The sequence below is a fragment of the Tamandua tetradactyla genome, chromosome 5, assembly GCF_023851605.1.
Source record: "Tamandua tetradactyla isolate mTamTet1 chromosome 5, mTamTet1.pri, whole genome shotgun sequence".
NCBI classification, from domain to species: domain Eukaryota; kingdom Metazoa; phylum Chordata; class Mammalia; order Pilosa; family Myrmecophagidae; genus Tamandua; species Tamandua tetradactyla.
This window is the reverse complement of record NC_135331.1, coordinates 81,819,833-81,837,266: the sequence shown is the minus strand read 5'-3', so window position 1 is coordinate 81,837,266 and position 17,434 is coordinate 81,819,833. Positions and strand designations below refer to the sequence as shown.

General features: G+C 48.5%; 1 protein-coding gene across 3 annotated transcripts in view; it reads left to right on the top strand.

Moving 5' to 3' along the window:
- Positions 1 to 724: 724 nt before the first annotated feature.
- Positions 725 to 17,434, top strand: part of LAMP3 (lysosomal associated membrane protein 3) — a 44,397-nt gene continuing 27,687 nt past the window's right edge. For all 3 annotated transcript variants that reach the window (XM_077161161.1, XM_077161163.1, XM_077161162.1), the window contains exons 1-3: positions 725 to 890; positions 3,241 to 3,719; positions 4,496 to 4,624. In XM_077161161.1, coding sequence (XP_077017276.1) covers positions 842 to 890; positions 3,241 to 3,719; positions 4,496 to 4,624 — 657 coding nt within the window. In that variant the 5' untranslated portion in view covers positions 725 to 841. The remainder of the gene's footprint in view (positions 891 to 3,240; positions 3,720 to 4,495; positions 4,625 to 17,434) is intronic.

Below are 17,434 nucleotides of genomic sequence, written 5' to 3'. Positions count from 1 at the left end.
ACTTAATTTCCAAATAGAACACAATAACAGACATATGTTCCACCTGACAATACTCAACTCTCCTGCATACACCTGGAAATGCACTACCTCTCTCCAAAATTGGGTGCAAGTTCTTAGATGACATTCAGTCTTAAACTTCATATCCTGTGACTTAAATACTATAACATGAACAACACAACTTATGTCATATGATAAGAGGAAAACAAAATATTTGCTTATTACAAAACTATTGGGTTTCTCAATGTTCCAGGAATTGTTGCTTGTAAAACCACCTCGGGGTGAGCATTATCACCCCCATCATACAGCAGAAGCCAAGGCTGGGAGAGGTCACCCACAGTCGCAGCTCCCAAATGCAGATCTCCCTGCCCCCATGTGCCCTCCGGAGACCAAAGCCCCAAGGGGAGGCATGAGCCTTGGTGAATATACACACAACGAAAGTGCTGCAGCCACCGAGTTTCACCTTCCAGGAGCTGGGCTTCTGTGGACGGAGGAAGGCCTGTGGGTTCACAGAAATGCCCAGGAGTCCAGGAAAGAGAAGAGACAGGTTAGAGGAGAACAGCGGGTACCCCCACGCACATCCGTCTGAAGCCTGAAGGAGATAACCACCCCCTCCCCTCCGCCTCCCCACTTCAACCACCGCCCCGCCGCCCTGGCTAGGACCTGCTGCCCTCGAGGGGCACTTATGGGTTCCCGCCCCTCTCTGCAGGCCTCCGAGCGGCCCAGCCGTGCCTCATAACGCGGGTGCCGCGGGTTCTGGTTCCAGGTGTGCGTGCCCAAGCACTGCGAGTCCCTCCTCCCTCTCGGCTGGGGTCGGTCCCAGCTCCGCCGCCGCGCCCTCGCCATGGCCCCGCAGCTCTCCGCGGCCGCGCTGCTCTCCGCGTGCCTGGCCGGTGAGTGACGCTCACGCCTGGGTCTGCCCCGCGCGCCTCTGAGATGGGACCGAGCCTGGTGCCCCGCGAGGGTGACGCTCAGGCTGGGGGCGGCTGCGGCCTCGGGGCACCGGGGTGAGGCCGGGTCACCTGCACAGGTGCCAGCACCTGGGTCTCCCTCAAGGGCGCTCACGGCCGCGTCTGCACTCGGGGAGTCGGGCTAAGTAGGTGCCAAGCCCGGAAGGCAGTAGGTGCCCTGGGTCTCGGCCGGGTGAGGGGCACCTTACCCGGGACCTGTGAAGACCACCTGGAGTCCAGGAACGGAGCCACGCCGCGGCTTAGGAACAGGACTATTATGTGGTCTGAGAAAACCTCCTCCTGCTTTGCTTTTCTGTTTTTCTCAACTGGAAGTGCTGTGCGTATTTAAAAAGGGAACGGTGAGGACGCGCAAGGTGTAGAGTGACACTTTGCACCTTTTGGGAAAGATGTGGGGCAGGGCGGAGACAAACCCAGGTCCCGTGCGTTTCAGGCCCGGCTGCTGCCCAGGCGGCCGCTGGTGACTCCACGTCCCCACTTTCGCCCACGGCCTGGATCCCGTCGAGTGCATTTGGTTCCTGTTCCCAAGACCGTGGGTTTGCTCACAATTCCTTCCAATGCCACTGAACGATCAGCAGCGGGAGCTGGCTCTGTCCAAACTCCTCTGCTCCCGGCTCAGACTGGGGCGTCCCCACGGGTTGTGGTGTGAGCTGTCCTGAAAGTTGGGTGAAGGATAAGGCGGCTGGGATTCTTCTATGGCCCTCCCGCCCCCCAGTTCAGAATTATAGTTTCACTCACTTCTAGTGGAGGGGGCAGGAGTTATCATCACACTGAGCAGAGAAACCTGATAAAAAGCAGAAGAACGCTCAGTCTCAGGACCCCACAGGGACTTGTGTGTGTGAGTGACAGCTGGACAAGGAGACACAGGAAGGAGTCTGGTGCCAGAACGCCGGAGCGCAAGGGACAAGCACAGCCACGCTGCTTCCTCCCCCGGAGCTGCGAAATCACGGAGCCCCCCCCTCCAGAGAGGTGACCCACACCCAGGCCCTTTGGGGGTCGCACACTAGTGGGTTCAAACCCTCCAACCCCTAGCAGCAGGGGACCTTATTCACATCAGCTGACCCCTCAGGCGCTCACTGCAAAAGGGGGAAAGTAATATTCTCGCCTGGGTGCTGCAAAGACAAAACGGGCTGGCAGGGTCAGGCAGTCACTGCGGGGCTCATGCCGGGTTCTGTCAGCCCCACTCCCCAGGCTTTCCTCTCAGGTACCCCCCCTCACGGGCCGCAGGTGGTCACCTCAATGGCCAGCACCTCAGGGCATGTGCTGGGTGCCCCTTCTGCTCTGGGCACTTTAACCCCCACGGTGACCTGCCAGGTGCTGTCACACTGTTACTTTCTGCACTTTGCTCACGAGGACATGGGCCGAGAGGGGAATAGGGTGCATGTGTCACAGAACTGGGGTGACGGAGAGAATGTCATACTGTAGTGCATGCTCTTGGCACCTAAGCAGTGCTCTATACGTCGGCTGTCCCACCCACACAAACTCACCGAGCCTCAGCCTCCTGCAGCAGGGGCCACCTCGTACCCCCACTTCATAGGTGAAGGAACTGCACGGCCCCCAGCCACCCACCGCTGCCTGGAACACCCACTGAACTGGGGTGACCAAAGGGCGTTCGGCAGGAGAGACGAACTTCTGGGCAAATTACTGAGTCATCTGTTTCCAGGCCCTTTAGTTCCCTGATCTCAAACTCCTCCCCACAAAATGAGGGGATTTAAGTTTGTATCAGTTACGTTTAGATTCAGCTGCATGTGCATCAGATTAGGGGCTGGACCAGGTGAGTTTCAGACCCTTCAAACTTGAGAATGCCAGTTTCCATGAGAAGAATAAACTGCATGAATCCTGACCACTGTCACCCACATTGCCCCAGCATCATCGGGTCGTCGCAGCAGCTGTCCACCCAGGACACTGTCTCATGCCAATTACAGGCGTATACGTGTGGGTGGGCGTGGAGGGGACTCATGTCATGGCATCCATACTTGGACATGCAGCTGTGCGTGGTCACTTTGCTGTGTACTGCCCCCATGCAGACAGAGGGGCCCATGGGGATGGCTTTCTGGGGCATGGTCACAGCCATCTAAAAACACGTTAGCGCAACCAAAATTTTGCCACCTTTGTGGTTTCCAGGTGGCTCCTTGAGGATCTTTACTTCATGTAGCACTGTAAATTTTCCACCAAATCTGAAAACATGCATGCTTGTTTTTTTACGGACTAACATTAAAGAGGGGAGAGCACTTGCAAACTGGCTGTGTTTTAACCCTTTCTTTCCTATTTGCAGTACATTTTCACTGTAGCAGTCCAGTGAGTGCCAAAGCTTTTCCAGAAACCGGGGCCTTTCCTCAGCCTGCTCCAGCCACGGTGGTCGCGGCCACAGCAAAACCTCCTACCCCTCCACCAGCTGACCCAGTGCCTCCCACAGCCAGCCCACCAGCTGGACACAACACCCCTCCAATGGCTGCCGCCACCCCCAGGTCTGAGCACGCACCAGACCCTGCGCCCGCACAACCTGCAGTGCCAGGAGCCTGCACCAACCAGGACGACCCCACAGGGGCCCCCGCAGCTCCCGAGGCCCCGGCAGGCCCCAGCTCAGCCCCACACACCTGGCCGAGCCCCACAGGACACAGCGTCCTGGCAGAGGCCAGCAGTCGCACAGCCCCACAGCCGGCGCAGACCGGCATTTACCAGGTGCTGAATGGAAGCAGGCCCTGCATCAAGGCGGAGATGGGACTACAGCTGGTGCCTCAGGAGAAGGAGGCGGTAAGTGCGCGCCGCGGAAGCGGGATCCCAGGCCCTGCGGTCCCCCAAGCTGTCACCTGCACCTGCCCAGCCTTCCCCCGCAGCTGGATTGCAAGGCCAGCCTGTTTGAGAAAACGTATAGAAATAGAAATGGATAGAGACTGTTCAAAGGGAGGAAAGCACGCATCAGAAGCGTAAATCTGCGTGTCCCCCAGTTCCACGGGTGCAGGGGCAGACCCCCGCACAGCCCCCCTTGGGGTGACCCCCAGCCTCCGCTGCTCTCCTGTGCCCTGAGAGGCTTGGACAAGATGACCTCTATGGTTCTAGCCAGCTCTGACCTCAATATGGAAAATCCAGATTAACAAAAAGAATGGGGGGGGGGGTTCTGAATTATTTGACTTATTAAAGGCATCATCATTCTGCTTTCTTTCTTTGCACAGGTTTTATGATTTCAAATAAAACTTTCACATCCAGGTTTTATTTGAGACGAAAGTCTATTAAATAGTAAACCCTTTCCTGTGGCATCTTTCAACATATTTAACAAAAATTAAATTCCACACAACTTATCTGGGGCATTCCTGTCCTGAGTTGTTGGTCAAGGAGCTCCCGTCTGTGGTAGAAGACCCACTTTAAAAGAATCCTTTGACCATAACAAGCTGGCAATGGGAGACGCCTGCTGCCAAATGAGCACCCCAGAGCCTTGAACTCAGGTCCACTTCCTGGTCTGAGCTCCACCATCCCCACCCTGAGCTCTTGAGTTTTCTGCCTCTCAAGATGACTTATCTTATTTGGTTCAGGTTTTTTCACCTTTGAAATACTTCAATATCAACCCCAATGTGACCCAAGCCTCTGGGAGCTGTGGCTCCCGAAAATCCAGCCTTCTCTTACATTTCCAAGACGGCTTTGTGAATTTCACATTTACCAAGGTAAGGTCTGAGCTCCTGACTCAAGGGCCGCCCCCACCCCCTCACCCTGGGGCCCTGTGTGTAATCTTGGGGTGCTTCAGGTTGAGCTCCGTTGAAACTAATAGCTCTCAGAGCCTTTGGAGATCCTTGCTGATAAGAAAGAGGGGCCTGGAGGTGGAGTGGCAGGAAGTTTCGACATTTTGTGTTTGCTTTCTTCCCCATGCAGCCTCCTCTGTGCAGCCCTGGAAGGGCTTTGATACCCTTAGGGGAAACTAGGCTCTGGGGAACCCAGCTGCCAGTGCCCTTTGCAAACCACTTCAGGAGGAAATTGTACAGATGAACAGACCCATAGAAATTCCCAGTGGAGACCAGAAAAACAGGGTTATTTTAAGGCCAATATCAAATGTCAGCAGGGGTTCTTTCCACCATACCATGCAAAATTCAAGGGCAAACCCACTGCCCACTGGCTCTGGGTTTTCCTGACCGCGTCCTGCAGGTGGAGTGGAAAGAAAGAACCTGGCAGTGGCCTCGGAGGGGCTTGGCTGCAGACTTGACCCTGCCATTCTCCTTGTGATGTTGCCCAGGCAACCCACCTGTCTAAGCTTTACTTTATCATATGCAAAATGGGGAAAAGGAATTAGCTGTCACCTCTGCAGAGAGCATGCCCTATGCATGGGGTGTGGTGCTAGGCAAAGGTCTTGGGGAGAAGCTGTTGGCCATCTAGCTCTCAAGGGAGAGACAGGGCTGCCCTGCTTGGTTGAAACCCAGTGAGGGGCCCCTTCTTATCTATGGAATATGACCCCTGAAGTTATGGGGACAGCATTTTGTTTTATATGAATGAGCACAGACTTAGGGCTCAGACACTAGGACTGACTCTGAGGAGTAGTACTCTAGCTGTATGATCTTAGCCTAGATTGGGCTTCAGTTTCCTTATCCATAAAATGGAAATAATTATGCCTACCCAGTAGAGCTCTTAGGAGAAATAGAAATGGTGTGTGTAAATTGTCTAGCACAGTGCTTGCTGCATAGTAGTGTTCAATAAGAGATGGTTGTCATCACCATTGTATCATCATCATTATTATTAAATTGGTTTCAAAGGCTTTGTCCTCCTGCTGCATATTTTTCCCCATAAGGTAGAGTTGCACTTGAGAAATCATTGGTTTCCTTTCAATACCGAATTGAAAAATTATACTCCCTCACACCAGAAAAATTATACTCCCTCACACACAAATAAAATAAGTGTTCTATTCCTGGACAATTGAAGTTTATATGAGTCAGGATTTTTTTTTTTTTTTAAATCACCACTTTTGGTTTGGGACTTGATTCCACTCCAAGCCCTGCCTCTGCAAGTAATTGCCTAAGAGAAGGCAGCAGAAACCTGCAGCATTTGCTTGTGGCACCCCAAGGCTCCTGCTACCGGGTCTGAGGCAGAACTATAAGCAGAAGTTCCTTTGGGACCTTCCAACCTCTGTTTTTGCACCTTCCTTCTGTCTGCTGACTCCCAGAGCCCTGCCTCTCTGCCCCCTCCGGGCTGGACAAACCTAGCCCGGGGTTGAATCCCTTCTAGAAGCGCTCTGTTCTCCACGTTGCTCCTCCCTGGAGAGTGGGGGCCGGAGGAGGGGAGGGCCCAGCAGCTCATACCCCTGCCCACCCCATGTCAGGTAGGGCAGGCGAGCCTCTCTCCACCTACAGGTCTGAGTTCCCCCAGCTGATTCAGTTCCGGGACAGGAGGGAAGCAGCCTCAGTCCTGGGGAAATTTCCGCATTTTAAAAGAGAACTTAGTTAAGCAAAAACAGGCCAGGAATTGAAGTGTTAAAATGCCAGGTAACGTGGAGAGGGAAGCAGGCTAGTAGACAAATTACTTTCCTGGAAATATTCAGTCCTTCTTTTTTTTTTTTTCCCTCTCACTTTTGTTGGCACCATGAGTACAAAAAATATTTCATTTTTCCTTTAAACTGCATAAGAAAAACGATAGGTGAGCACAGGTGGTTGGTGACAGTAGTGAAAAGACAAAAGCTCGGCTCAGAGTTCTCCAGGCTGCTGTGACAGACATCATTATGGACAAAGGCCGTGGATTCTTCTGCCCAATGGGGTTAGTAACCAATTCCTGAGACCCTGGGGTTTCAGAGAGAGAGAGAGAGAGTTTATTATTAAGAGTGTAGTAGGAGAGCAGATGGCCTAATGCCCAAAGTCTGTCTCCTGAACTGCAGTGATTTTGGTAGTTTTATTAGAGAAAAGATGGGCAGGTTTAGAGTAATGAGCTCAGGGCCCCCAGGTGCCGTGATTAGAGGTGACCTGATTATTGCACACACGCCGGTTGATCATGTGCTCAGTCACAGAACCTGTGTAGGAAAATGGCGGTGTGAGGCGTAGGGGACTTGCAGGTTAAAGTCTAAGCTACTGCGCATATCACGTGTGCCTACTTTGGTTAGATCCAGTCTCAGTAATCAAGGTAACTTTGGACTTGGGGTGGGTCAGTTCTGGGCTGACCCGAGTCCCTTCATTAATAAACACTGGGGGCTGTCATTAGTGATGACAGGACTCTGAAGTTGAACAACTGGATAACTGGGTACAAGTGAAGGTTAGTCACAAGGTTTTTACAATCACAGGGACAGAAGATAAGGGCAAGGCAATCACTGTCAGAGGTCAGGGCAGCTGGGTTACAGTATAGAGATTTCAGGAATTTCCCTCTGTCTATTCCAATATAGCAGAAAGCAAGAAGGAACATCTATAGAATGATTCAGTCATCAAAGTCATCCCTTAAATCCTGATTTCTTGGTTACAGTTCCACACACGGGGCTGGCAGGAGCAACAGGGGTTTCCTGCTTCCGCATTCTAGAGGCTGAAGTGCAAACTCCAGATCCCGCCGGGCCCCACCTGCCAGGGAGCCAGGCGCCGTGGGGCTGGCCCTCGGCTCAGCCTGTGTCACAAGGCCATCCCTCAGTCTGCTGCTCTAATTTCCACAGACCGCTGGCTTCTGATTTCTGGCTTCTACTGACCCAAGGTCCTTCGCATAAGACTTCTAGCCCTTTGGATTAAGGCTCACCCTGATTCGATTGGTATTTTCTAAACAGGACCTTTGACGATCCTATTTGAAAAGGAGTCTATACTTTAATCAATAACAGTGTTTTGAACGATCCTATTTGCAAATGGGTACACACCCATGGGGGCTCAGATTAAGGCTCGAATGTGTCTTTTGGGCTGGGTGGGATAGGGTTTGGCCCCCAGCTCCTGCCCACGAGGAGCAGCCCCTCCTCACCTCTGGGAGTGCTGCTGGGGGTTCGTGCCAGGACCCTAGCGTCGTTTGTCATGAGTGTCCCTTCTCTCAGGTCGGAGTCCACTGCGGGTGGCCCTTGCCCAGCAGTGCAAGTTATTCAACATTTTACACACCTCCTCTGCCAGTGAGGGTAAGAGCCTTTGTTGCTCTGTCTTCTGTTATTCAAGAAAAGAATAAAAGTGCCTGATTTTTAATTGTCATTCACAAGTTTTTTAAAAGTTGAACATGACCATGCTGGCCAAACGAAACACAGCTGAAGGTGGATTTGCCCTGCGGACCCCTGTGCTTTGACTTCTGCCCTAAAGGGTGGAATGCGTGAAATGCTTGAGAATAGAAAAGGCTTCTAGATCCTTCGGGAAGAGAAGTGAGCTCAACAGTTCAGACACTTTCCCAGCGCTGCTGCCCGCAGGCAGTGTCTGCTGTGGGTGCTGTCCAGGGCCTCCCAGAATGCTCAGCAGTAACTCTGACCTCAGCCCATCAAGGCCAGCAATACCCTGACCCCACACTCCCCCTCCCCTAGCTCCGCCAAGTTGTGACACCTAAAAATGTCTCTAGACATTGTCAAATGTTCCCTGGGGGGGACAAAATCATCCCTAATTAAGAACCATTGCTCTTGAGAAAAAGAGGACCCTTGGGGAAAAAAACAAATTTGCATTAATTATAATGAAATAGAGGTTAGAAATGGGAACCAAGCTGCACAATGCCCCATGGATGATGACCTGCAGGCCTGTTTGTGCTGCAATCAACCAGTATACTAGTCAGACTTTACTGAACACAGATTTTGTCCCCAACATTCTGCTAGACATTATGGGAGAAAATAAAAGACACAGACGCTACAATGCCAGGTTTCTGAGTACAACACTCTTTTGGTTGAAATACTACCCAGTAACAAAAACAGGCTATAAAAACTGTTTAAAAACTGCTCAAAGGATCTCTTGATCTTCTTGTTCAATCAAGACTCAACTATATTGTTCACTTTGTGACTATGGACAAGTCATCAGATCTCTTACCTTCAGTTCCCTCTTCTATAAAATGAGGCCAACTAAGACCTATTTTGCTGGGCTGCTGGGAGGTTGAACTGAGCTAACCCATGTGGGAGGGCTGAGAGTGGCAACCGGCCCAGCTTACTTCCTCATTTCCCTCAGCTTCATCTTTTAAAGAACTGAGAGCCTTTCCACATCAGTGTCTCACTTGATAAAGGCAACAAGCTGACATTTGTTCCTTCAGGTTCAAGATAAATATACCTCCCTCCCCCACCACTCCTCACACTTCCTTCCTGCCCAGAAGTGTTTTTAAACCATCCTTCAGTATCTTTACATAAAGTTTCTTTTTCTGGGCACCACACTACCCCTTTCTTGTCCATTGCCTTGGGTTGGCTGTTTCCAAAAACTCCTACGGAAAGCAACAGGAAGTTCCAGCCACTGCCTCTGGGGGGTGGGTAGGAGAAATCTTCAGTGGGGGCAAGGGTAGGGGGAAGGCCCAGGCAGGTCCTCTGCCAGCGAAGGTCCAGAGCCTAGGGTGGTTTCCCCCATCCTTTCAGCAGCATTCAGGGCCCACCCTGCTTCGGGGCTGGGCTCTGGAGAACTGTGATCAGATTTAACCCCTCAAGGTGCCCTACTCAGAACTCCTCAGTTTTGTTGTACCATTTTGTGTCCCTTTGCTTGTGCATTTCCTTCTGCCTGGCAGGCCCCTGCTACCCCCTTTTGCATTTATCCTTTAAGATGCTCAATTAACAACCTTCTGGCACTCTCCTGTCCTGCTCTCTCCTCTTCACTTTGCTCCCTGAGCACTATCTCCAAAAACCTCCACTAATGCACTTGTTGCACATTTTGCAAAGTCTGTGGCTAATTCCCATGTCCCGCTAGTGCACAGCCCCAGTTTTACACGTAATAATATCTTTAGCAAATGTTCAGTGATCGAATGAATCGATAAAGGAGTAAATATAAATTTCACAGAGAACTCTGGGCCACAAAGTAGGTCATGGCTCTAAAGGAATAGCCTCTTGGGCTTCCTTTCGATAGGTAAAGAACAGAGCTTTCTTGGTTTTGTCACCATGATCCTGAGCGAAAAGGGCTGGCTGACACTGTAGACAGAATCTACACCCTGAACACACGTGACTGTGAAGCTCCCAGGACACGTTTTGCAGAAGTTGAGAGGAGCCCTGGTGGCCACACTGCCTTCCTGGACAGGCCTGACTGACTGGCTCGTCCACAACCCTGGGCTGCCCTCCACAATGGGAGCTGTTGGAGAACTCTGGTTTGCTGAGGATCGTCCTTACATTGGTCAAGGCTCTGGTGAAGCACTCAAAGCTCTCTAGACTCCAGAAGCAGGGCTTCTGCGTTGGCATTCCCTGGGTTCACCAGCAAGCTGGTACTTTGAAAGGTGGTCAATTCAAATAGACACATGTGTGCCCAGCACCACAAACCTGGCCCCAGTCCGAGCTAAGTGCTGAGGGGCCACATGTGGCTGGTAGGCGTTCTCAGACCGCTTTTGTCAATACTGATGGTTATGTGAAGGATTTCCATCTGGCATAGCCACTCTTTCACCCAAACCACAAATGAGAGTGACGTGTGGCAAAGAAGAACACATGAGCATTGCAGGAGAAGGCACACGGTGCAAGCTGCAGGAAATAACACACAAGCGTCACGGGAGAAGGCATGCCGTGCAAGCTGCTCTTGCGTGGCGTGTGCTTCCCCCGGAGTTCCCGTTACATCTGACACTGGCTGGAAGCTCTGGAAACAGTCCCCAAGGGCCCCACAGAGGTTTGTCACTGTTTCCGTGATCAGAAGTGCTGTCCAATATCGTTTAAATCACTTGCTCTAGGAAATAGAAAAGAAAAAAAAGCTATTATGAAAGCGTAACGGGAGAGATTTAATGGGAGGGACAGTCTGCTTTATTGTTACAGTTGTTGGCAGCACCAGCTAAAATCTGAGTAAAGACTTTGTGCCAAATTCTTACAGGGAGCCTTTGTTCAATCCTCACACAGGCCCCAAGACATAAGGACTATTATCATAGTCTTCTTCTGAATTAGTAAGAAGTAAAATTTTGGAATGTTCACGAAGAGGCAGCTACTCAAACTAGGCTAACTAAGGATCAAAGTGATTATTTTAAATTAGCATTAAAAAATGCTTGGCAGCACTTTTTTCTTCCAAATAGCAGGTGTGGTAACTTCTTATAACTGCATCTGATTCTACTCAGAATAAGGTCAGATTCCCAAGCTAAGGGCTCAGTCCCACAAGGCTGCCCTCGCTTCATACACCAGCCACAAGTTTGGGAGTTCCCAGGTCACACGTACCTCTGGCCAACTCATTAAAAATGTGGGGGTCCCCATCACCCCCTCAGTTCTATAATTCACTGGAATGACGCTCATAATTCAGGAAAGTGCTATTCTTACAATTAATTACAATTAATTTATAATAAAACTATTATAGCAAAAGGGATACAAATAAGAGGAGATACATAGGGCAAGGTCCCCGGATATGAAGCTCTGAACACTGTCAGCATGGCGATGTAAAAAGCTACTGAAAATCTCTCCCTAGAGATTCAACATAAAAAGAAAGGTCAATTTCTGAATTGTTCAGGACTCTGGATAAAGATATAGACTGGAAAAGGGTATACCAATGCCAAATTGAAGAAAGAGAAAAGATATTAGGTAGGAAACAGCTGTCTCAGAGGGCACAAAAGTAACAGCTGGAGTCTCTCCCACCAGGGACCCAGAATATAAGTTCTCCCTCAGCAGTGAGACAGACCCCCACCATTTGGAGACCCAGGGGACAGGGGAGGACATTTAAAGTCCCTGGTCAGTGAAGGACAAAGAGTCTGAGAAAACGTGGGCAGAGGCTGAGTTTCCAGCCCTGGATTGGAAAGCCCTTCCCCACTGCTGAGGGAAACAGCAGCAGGCAGCCTGATCCTTGCCTGGGTTCAGCTTTAAACTAGGATGGTTGGGGGAGTCCTCTGCCACAGGTAGAGTGGGGGACATGGCCCCACACAGAGTCAGATTTTGGCAAGCAAAGTAAGGACATGGGAACCCCTAGTTCCAGCCCTCCCTGGTCAGACACAGCTGGGGTTAGGAGACAAAGAGCTTCTGAGGACAATTAGTTACTCAGCAGCACCATCTGCTGGGCATACTGGAAAATGCAAGGGAATTGAAGGGCTTTGCCGAGACCCCAGACCCTGTCCCAGGCTCACAGGAGCTGGTCTGGACTGCCTGCTCAGGAACTTCCCCTTTTTGGCTCAGAAATACAGATGACCCAACTGTTAAAGCAGTGCCTTAAAACAGACTCAGGTCTTGCAGGACAGTGAAAAACAGAGCACTGCTGGGATCCAGCAGACTTGTTTTACCCACTGAGACCTTGCTGTGGTTTCTGAGGCAGGCCTCTGTAGGTGCCTGGTTTTGGGGGCGAGACTGCGGGGCAGAGCCAATCTGACAACTGGCTGCAGAGAGAGATGAACAGATAGAGAACAAAGCTAACCAACAAGAAATCCCTAGGCAAAAGAGACAAAATTACCTCTGAAATAAACTAAATAAGAAAACCAGATGCCTTAACACCAGCAAAAAATCATAACTCATATCAGGAAGCACAAAGATATGGCCCAGCCAAAGGAGTAAACTAACACCTCGACTGAGATACAGGAGTTGAAACAACTAATTAAAGATATCCAAGCTAATCTTCTAAATCAAATAAAAAATCAAATCAACAAGGTGAAGGAAAATATAGCAAAAGAAATGAAGGATATAAACGATATACTGGCTGACCATAGAGAAGAACTAGAAAGCTTCTCTATGAGAATGAAGGCAGGATAGAAGAAATGAAAAAACACAATGGAGACATACAACGGCAGATCTGAAGAGGCAGAAGAAAGGTTTAGTCAACAAGAAGACAGGACCTCTGAAATCTTACACGCAAAAGAACAGGTAGGAAAAAGAATGGAAAAATAAGAGCAGGGTTTCAGGGAATTGAATGACGACATGAAGTGCATGAATAGACATGTTGTGGGTGTCCCAGAAGGAGAAGAAAAAAGTAAAGGGCCAGAAAGAACTATAGAGGAAATAATCACTGAAAATTCCCAGTTCTCATGAAAGACATAAAATTGCAGGTCCAAGAAGTGCAGAGTACCCCAAACGAATAGACCCAAATAGATCTACTCCAAGACACTTACTAATCTGATTGTCAAATATCAAAGATAAAGAGAGAATTATGAAAGCAACAAGAGAAGGGAAGCTCAAAAAGACTATATGTGGATTTCTTAGCAGAAACCACGGTGGTAAGAAAGCAATGGTATGATACATTTAAAATACTGAAAGAGAAAAACTATCAACCAAGAATTCTATATGCAGCAAAATGAGGGAGGTGAGTTTATAATATTTACAGATAAATAGACCCTGAGAGAGTTTGTGAGCATGACACCTGCTCTGCAAGGACTCCTGAAGGGGGTACTGCAGGTAGATGGGGGAGGCAGGAGAGAGGGGTCTAGAGGAGAGGGTGGATACGAGGATGAGCAGGAGGGGCACCTGGGCTGGTTTGAGGCTCTGCTGTACCCCAGAAAAGCCAGGTTCTTTCTCCTGGTTCAATCCTGTGGGGGCAGACTTATTGTTTGGGCAGGATCTTTTTATTACATGTCCATGGAGAGGTGACCCACCCAGTTGTAGGTAGGACCTTTGATTAGGTGGTTTCCATGGAAATGTGACTCCACCAATTCAAGGTAGGTCTTAGTCCGCCTCCTGGGGCCCTTTAGAGGGAACCATTTTGGAAAAGGCTCAGAGCTGATACACAGACATGTGGAGATGAAGCAATAAAATGCCCCCAGGGAAGCTGTTTGAAACCAGAAGCCCAAGACCCCAACAGACACCAGCCACATACCTTCCCAGCTGATAGGGGTGTTCCAGATGCCATTCGGGATTTTTTTTTTTTTTTTTTTGGAGTCAAGGTATCTTTCCCTGGATGTCTTGGTTTGGACATTTTTAAGGTCTTAGAACTGTACATTTTTAATTTAATGAATTCCCTTTTTAAAAGCTGTTCTGTTTCTGGTATATTGCATTCTGGCAGCTTTAGCAAAGAAAAACAGTAATTAGTTGGGTAAAAAGAGAGAGAAAGAAGATAGGATTTAACAAATGAGTATGATTGCTGAATAATTATATTGGTATTTCTTTTAGACCCAAGTGTCTTGGAGAAACTAGAAGAAAGAGCCTAAAATTGTGGAATTGTAACCCATACCAAATTCTGAAATCTCTTCTATAACTAATTGTTGGGGTGTGCTTTGAAATTTATTGCCTTTTTATATATATGTTATTTTTCACAATAAAAAAGTGAGAAAAAAATAATATATGACAGATAATATCCCAAAGAAACAGTGGTTGAAGAAAGTACTGCCTTTCAGTCATAACAAGTATGAAGCCCTGCTGTCCTCTCTCCTTGGGGTCAGGACTCATTGGCCTCCCAGCACGTTGATGTATATTATCAATCAGGAAAGCTGCCCAAGCTTCAGTGCCCAGAGTTTTATTGGGGTCTCATTAGGTAGCTGTGATTGATGGAGTCAGTGCCAACTTGAGTGAACTCAGTATCCAGCTGGTGTCCCCTCCCAGAGCTCATGCCAGACAGAGTGATGTGGCATGGCTCAGAGTCCTAACTACGCTCTTATGACAGGGTGGGTCTCCCTTGTGTGGCCAGCCCCCAACCCTAACACAGCCTGTAGCTCCCCCACCCACTGGGAGAGCCCATGAAGAATAACAGAAAAAGCCCCGGTTGTGGGGAATTCTTAAGACTTTGAGGTAAACCTCCAGCAGCTGTGATAAAAGCCAGACCTCTTTTTTTTTTTTTTTTTTTTTTTACTTTTTATTTTGAAATAAGCTTAGACTTACAGAAAGCTTGCAAAAGAACTACAAAGAATTCTTATATACCCCTTATCTAGATTCCCCAAATGTTAATATTTTCCTACATTTGCTTTATGGCTTTCCATTTCTGTCTCTGAATCTATATATATGTAAGTGTATACCCCTAGGCACAAGCATATATATATATATATATATATATATATATATATATATATATATATATATATATCTGTATCATCTCTGCAGACCTTCTTTGAATTTTGCCAGCTGACTCCTGAATGTCCTTTATGGGAAAAGAAAAATATTTTTCTGCTCCAAGATCCAATTCAGAGTCATAGATTGCATTTAGTGTCTATATGTCTTTGGTCTTCTCAATTTGGAATAATTCCTCAGTCTTTATCTAGTGTGACCTTGACAGTATGGAAGAGGTCAGACCATTTATTTTGTTGACTGTTCCTCATCTGGGGGTTGTCTCGTGAATCCTCATAATTAGTTTCAGGCGGTTGGACGTCTCCTCAGCCATGGTGTGTCCTTGCCAGTGTGCCACGTCAGGAGGCAGGTGGCACCTATTTATCCCATTCCTGGGACGTGATGCTGCCATTTGATTAAGGTAGGGTTTCCAGATTTCTCCACTATAAACGTGCTCTTCCTCCCTCTGTAACTAAGTATCTTATGGAGGGTTATTTTGTTTCTTTAGTATCCATTGATGAGTCATCTCTGAAACAATTATTACTGTGGTTTTTACCTAGTAGTGATTTTCTAATTCTATCATGCCTTCTACATTTATTAGTTGGTATTTACTGTGAAGCACTTTCCCTTCTCCCCCATTTATGTATTTATCCATTTATTTATACCAGTATGGAAGCATAGGTTCTTATCTTATTCTGTCACTATCATTTATTTTTGTGTCCAAATATCTCAGCTTGGTCCATAAGAGTCCATTTGGGCTGGTTCCTGTGCCCGTTTGCTTCTCGCCATCATTCTGCGAGTGCTTCCCTGTTTGCTGGCATCACCACATGTTCCAGGCTCATCTTAGGCTATCCCCGTCTCAGTCCTGGATTCAGCCGTTTCGTCAAGGTGCCTGGTTCCCTTGACTGGAGAATGGTGTTAGAAAAACAAGATCTGGTGCTAAATGTGTTTATGTTTGCTATTATTAGAAATACCAAAAATTGACTTTCTGTCCTGTAGCCCTGTGGAATACTTTGTTAAATTGTCTTGTTTTGTCTGTAGGAAAGACAGTCTGAAGCTATTGGTCTACAGCTATTGCCCACATCCTTGTACCAAATTTGTATTTATTCTATCAACTCTCTGTGCCTTCTATTTTTTATTTACACTAAATCCTAAATGTTTCTCCATCCTGCTCAAGGGCCCCACCTCTGTCCTCTTGAATGGCTTCCTGGGGACTGGTTAAGTCCTGTGCCCCGTGCCCTGAGCCCTTCCACCCCTCTGCACACGAGCAGGAGGCCTTCCGGTCCTAACCGTTGAGACATGGCTGTGAACATCTAGCATCTATGTTTTTCCTTCAGTTGAATTTGCTCCTTAGGATAGATTTCTAGAAGTCAGAGAAGATTTAAAAAAAAAAAAAAAAGGACTTAATTTATTTCCTTTGCCCACTGTCTACCTTTACCCCCTCACTTTCCCTTCTCCCTGCAGCTGCCGGGAGTTCTGCGGTGCTTGGATCCCACTGGTTGTCATCAGAGTGAAAAAGCAATGAGAGCCTGCCCAGGCCAGAATCTGTGTGGTGAGGTTTTCAGGTGTGTGTGTGTGTGTGTGTGTGAATCCTCGCAACAAATGTGCACTGTAGGTCCTATGTGAGGAAGTTGGGAGGCAGAGAGGTTGGCGAGTTTATTCAGTGACAAACGGCAGGCCCAGGCTCCCCCTGAGCTCTGTCCAAGGCCCCTGAGTTCCCCAGACCCCCACTCTGCAGCTGTGGTGGGCAGCTGGGCTCCAAACTTGCTCCACTTTTAGGTCAGCTCTCCCCCATTTTTTTAATTCAAAATCTGGTTCTGAGGTTTGACCTTGATTATCCTGATTATAAAGGACGATGCTCTCAGGAGCCCAGCAGACCGAGAAGACCATGGGGGCAAGTCACTGACTACGGATCAAGCCTGAGGCTTGCTAATTACCTTCAACCACAGAAGACTCTAGAAGAGGCAGACTCCACATGTGAGTGAAAAAAAAAAAGCCATAGTGTAGCAGTTGCTAACTGAGACAGAGGTTTCCATCTCTCCCGCTGCCCTAAGGCAGAGCCTTGCAGGGGTCAGCCAGGTACGAGGCTCTGGCTGCAGCTCTGCCCCTAGTATGGTCTCCTGGGCTTCTGGCCCCACCTCTGCATCCAGGCAATTATCATGCCCACCGTAAAGGCTTTTGTAATGATTAGCTACATTGTCATGTGCACAGAACAGAGATTGGCAAGTAGTCAATGCTCAATAAATCGCTGGTCTCTTACCTTCATCTTAAATGGTTTAATAGTTCTACCACTGACATGGATGAAGAACTGGAAGGAGTGACCAAGATGACAAGTCACCCCTCAAAATTCTCTCCCTCAGTCTTCAGCAGTATCATCACCTGACTTTTAAATGGACATATCACCCTGGCCTTGCAGCCAGGTTGTGACTAAGTTCTTGCCAGTGGTGTGCAAGAAGAAATGAGGTAACTATACAGGAGGTGTCTTAAAAGGAAAGCTAACTGTCCCTGCCTCTATGTCCTCTTTTCTGCTGCC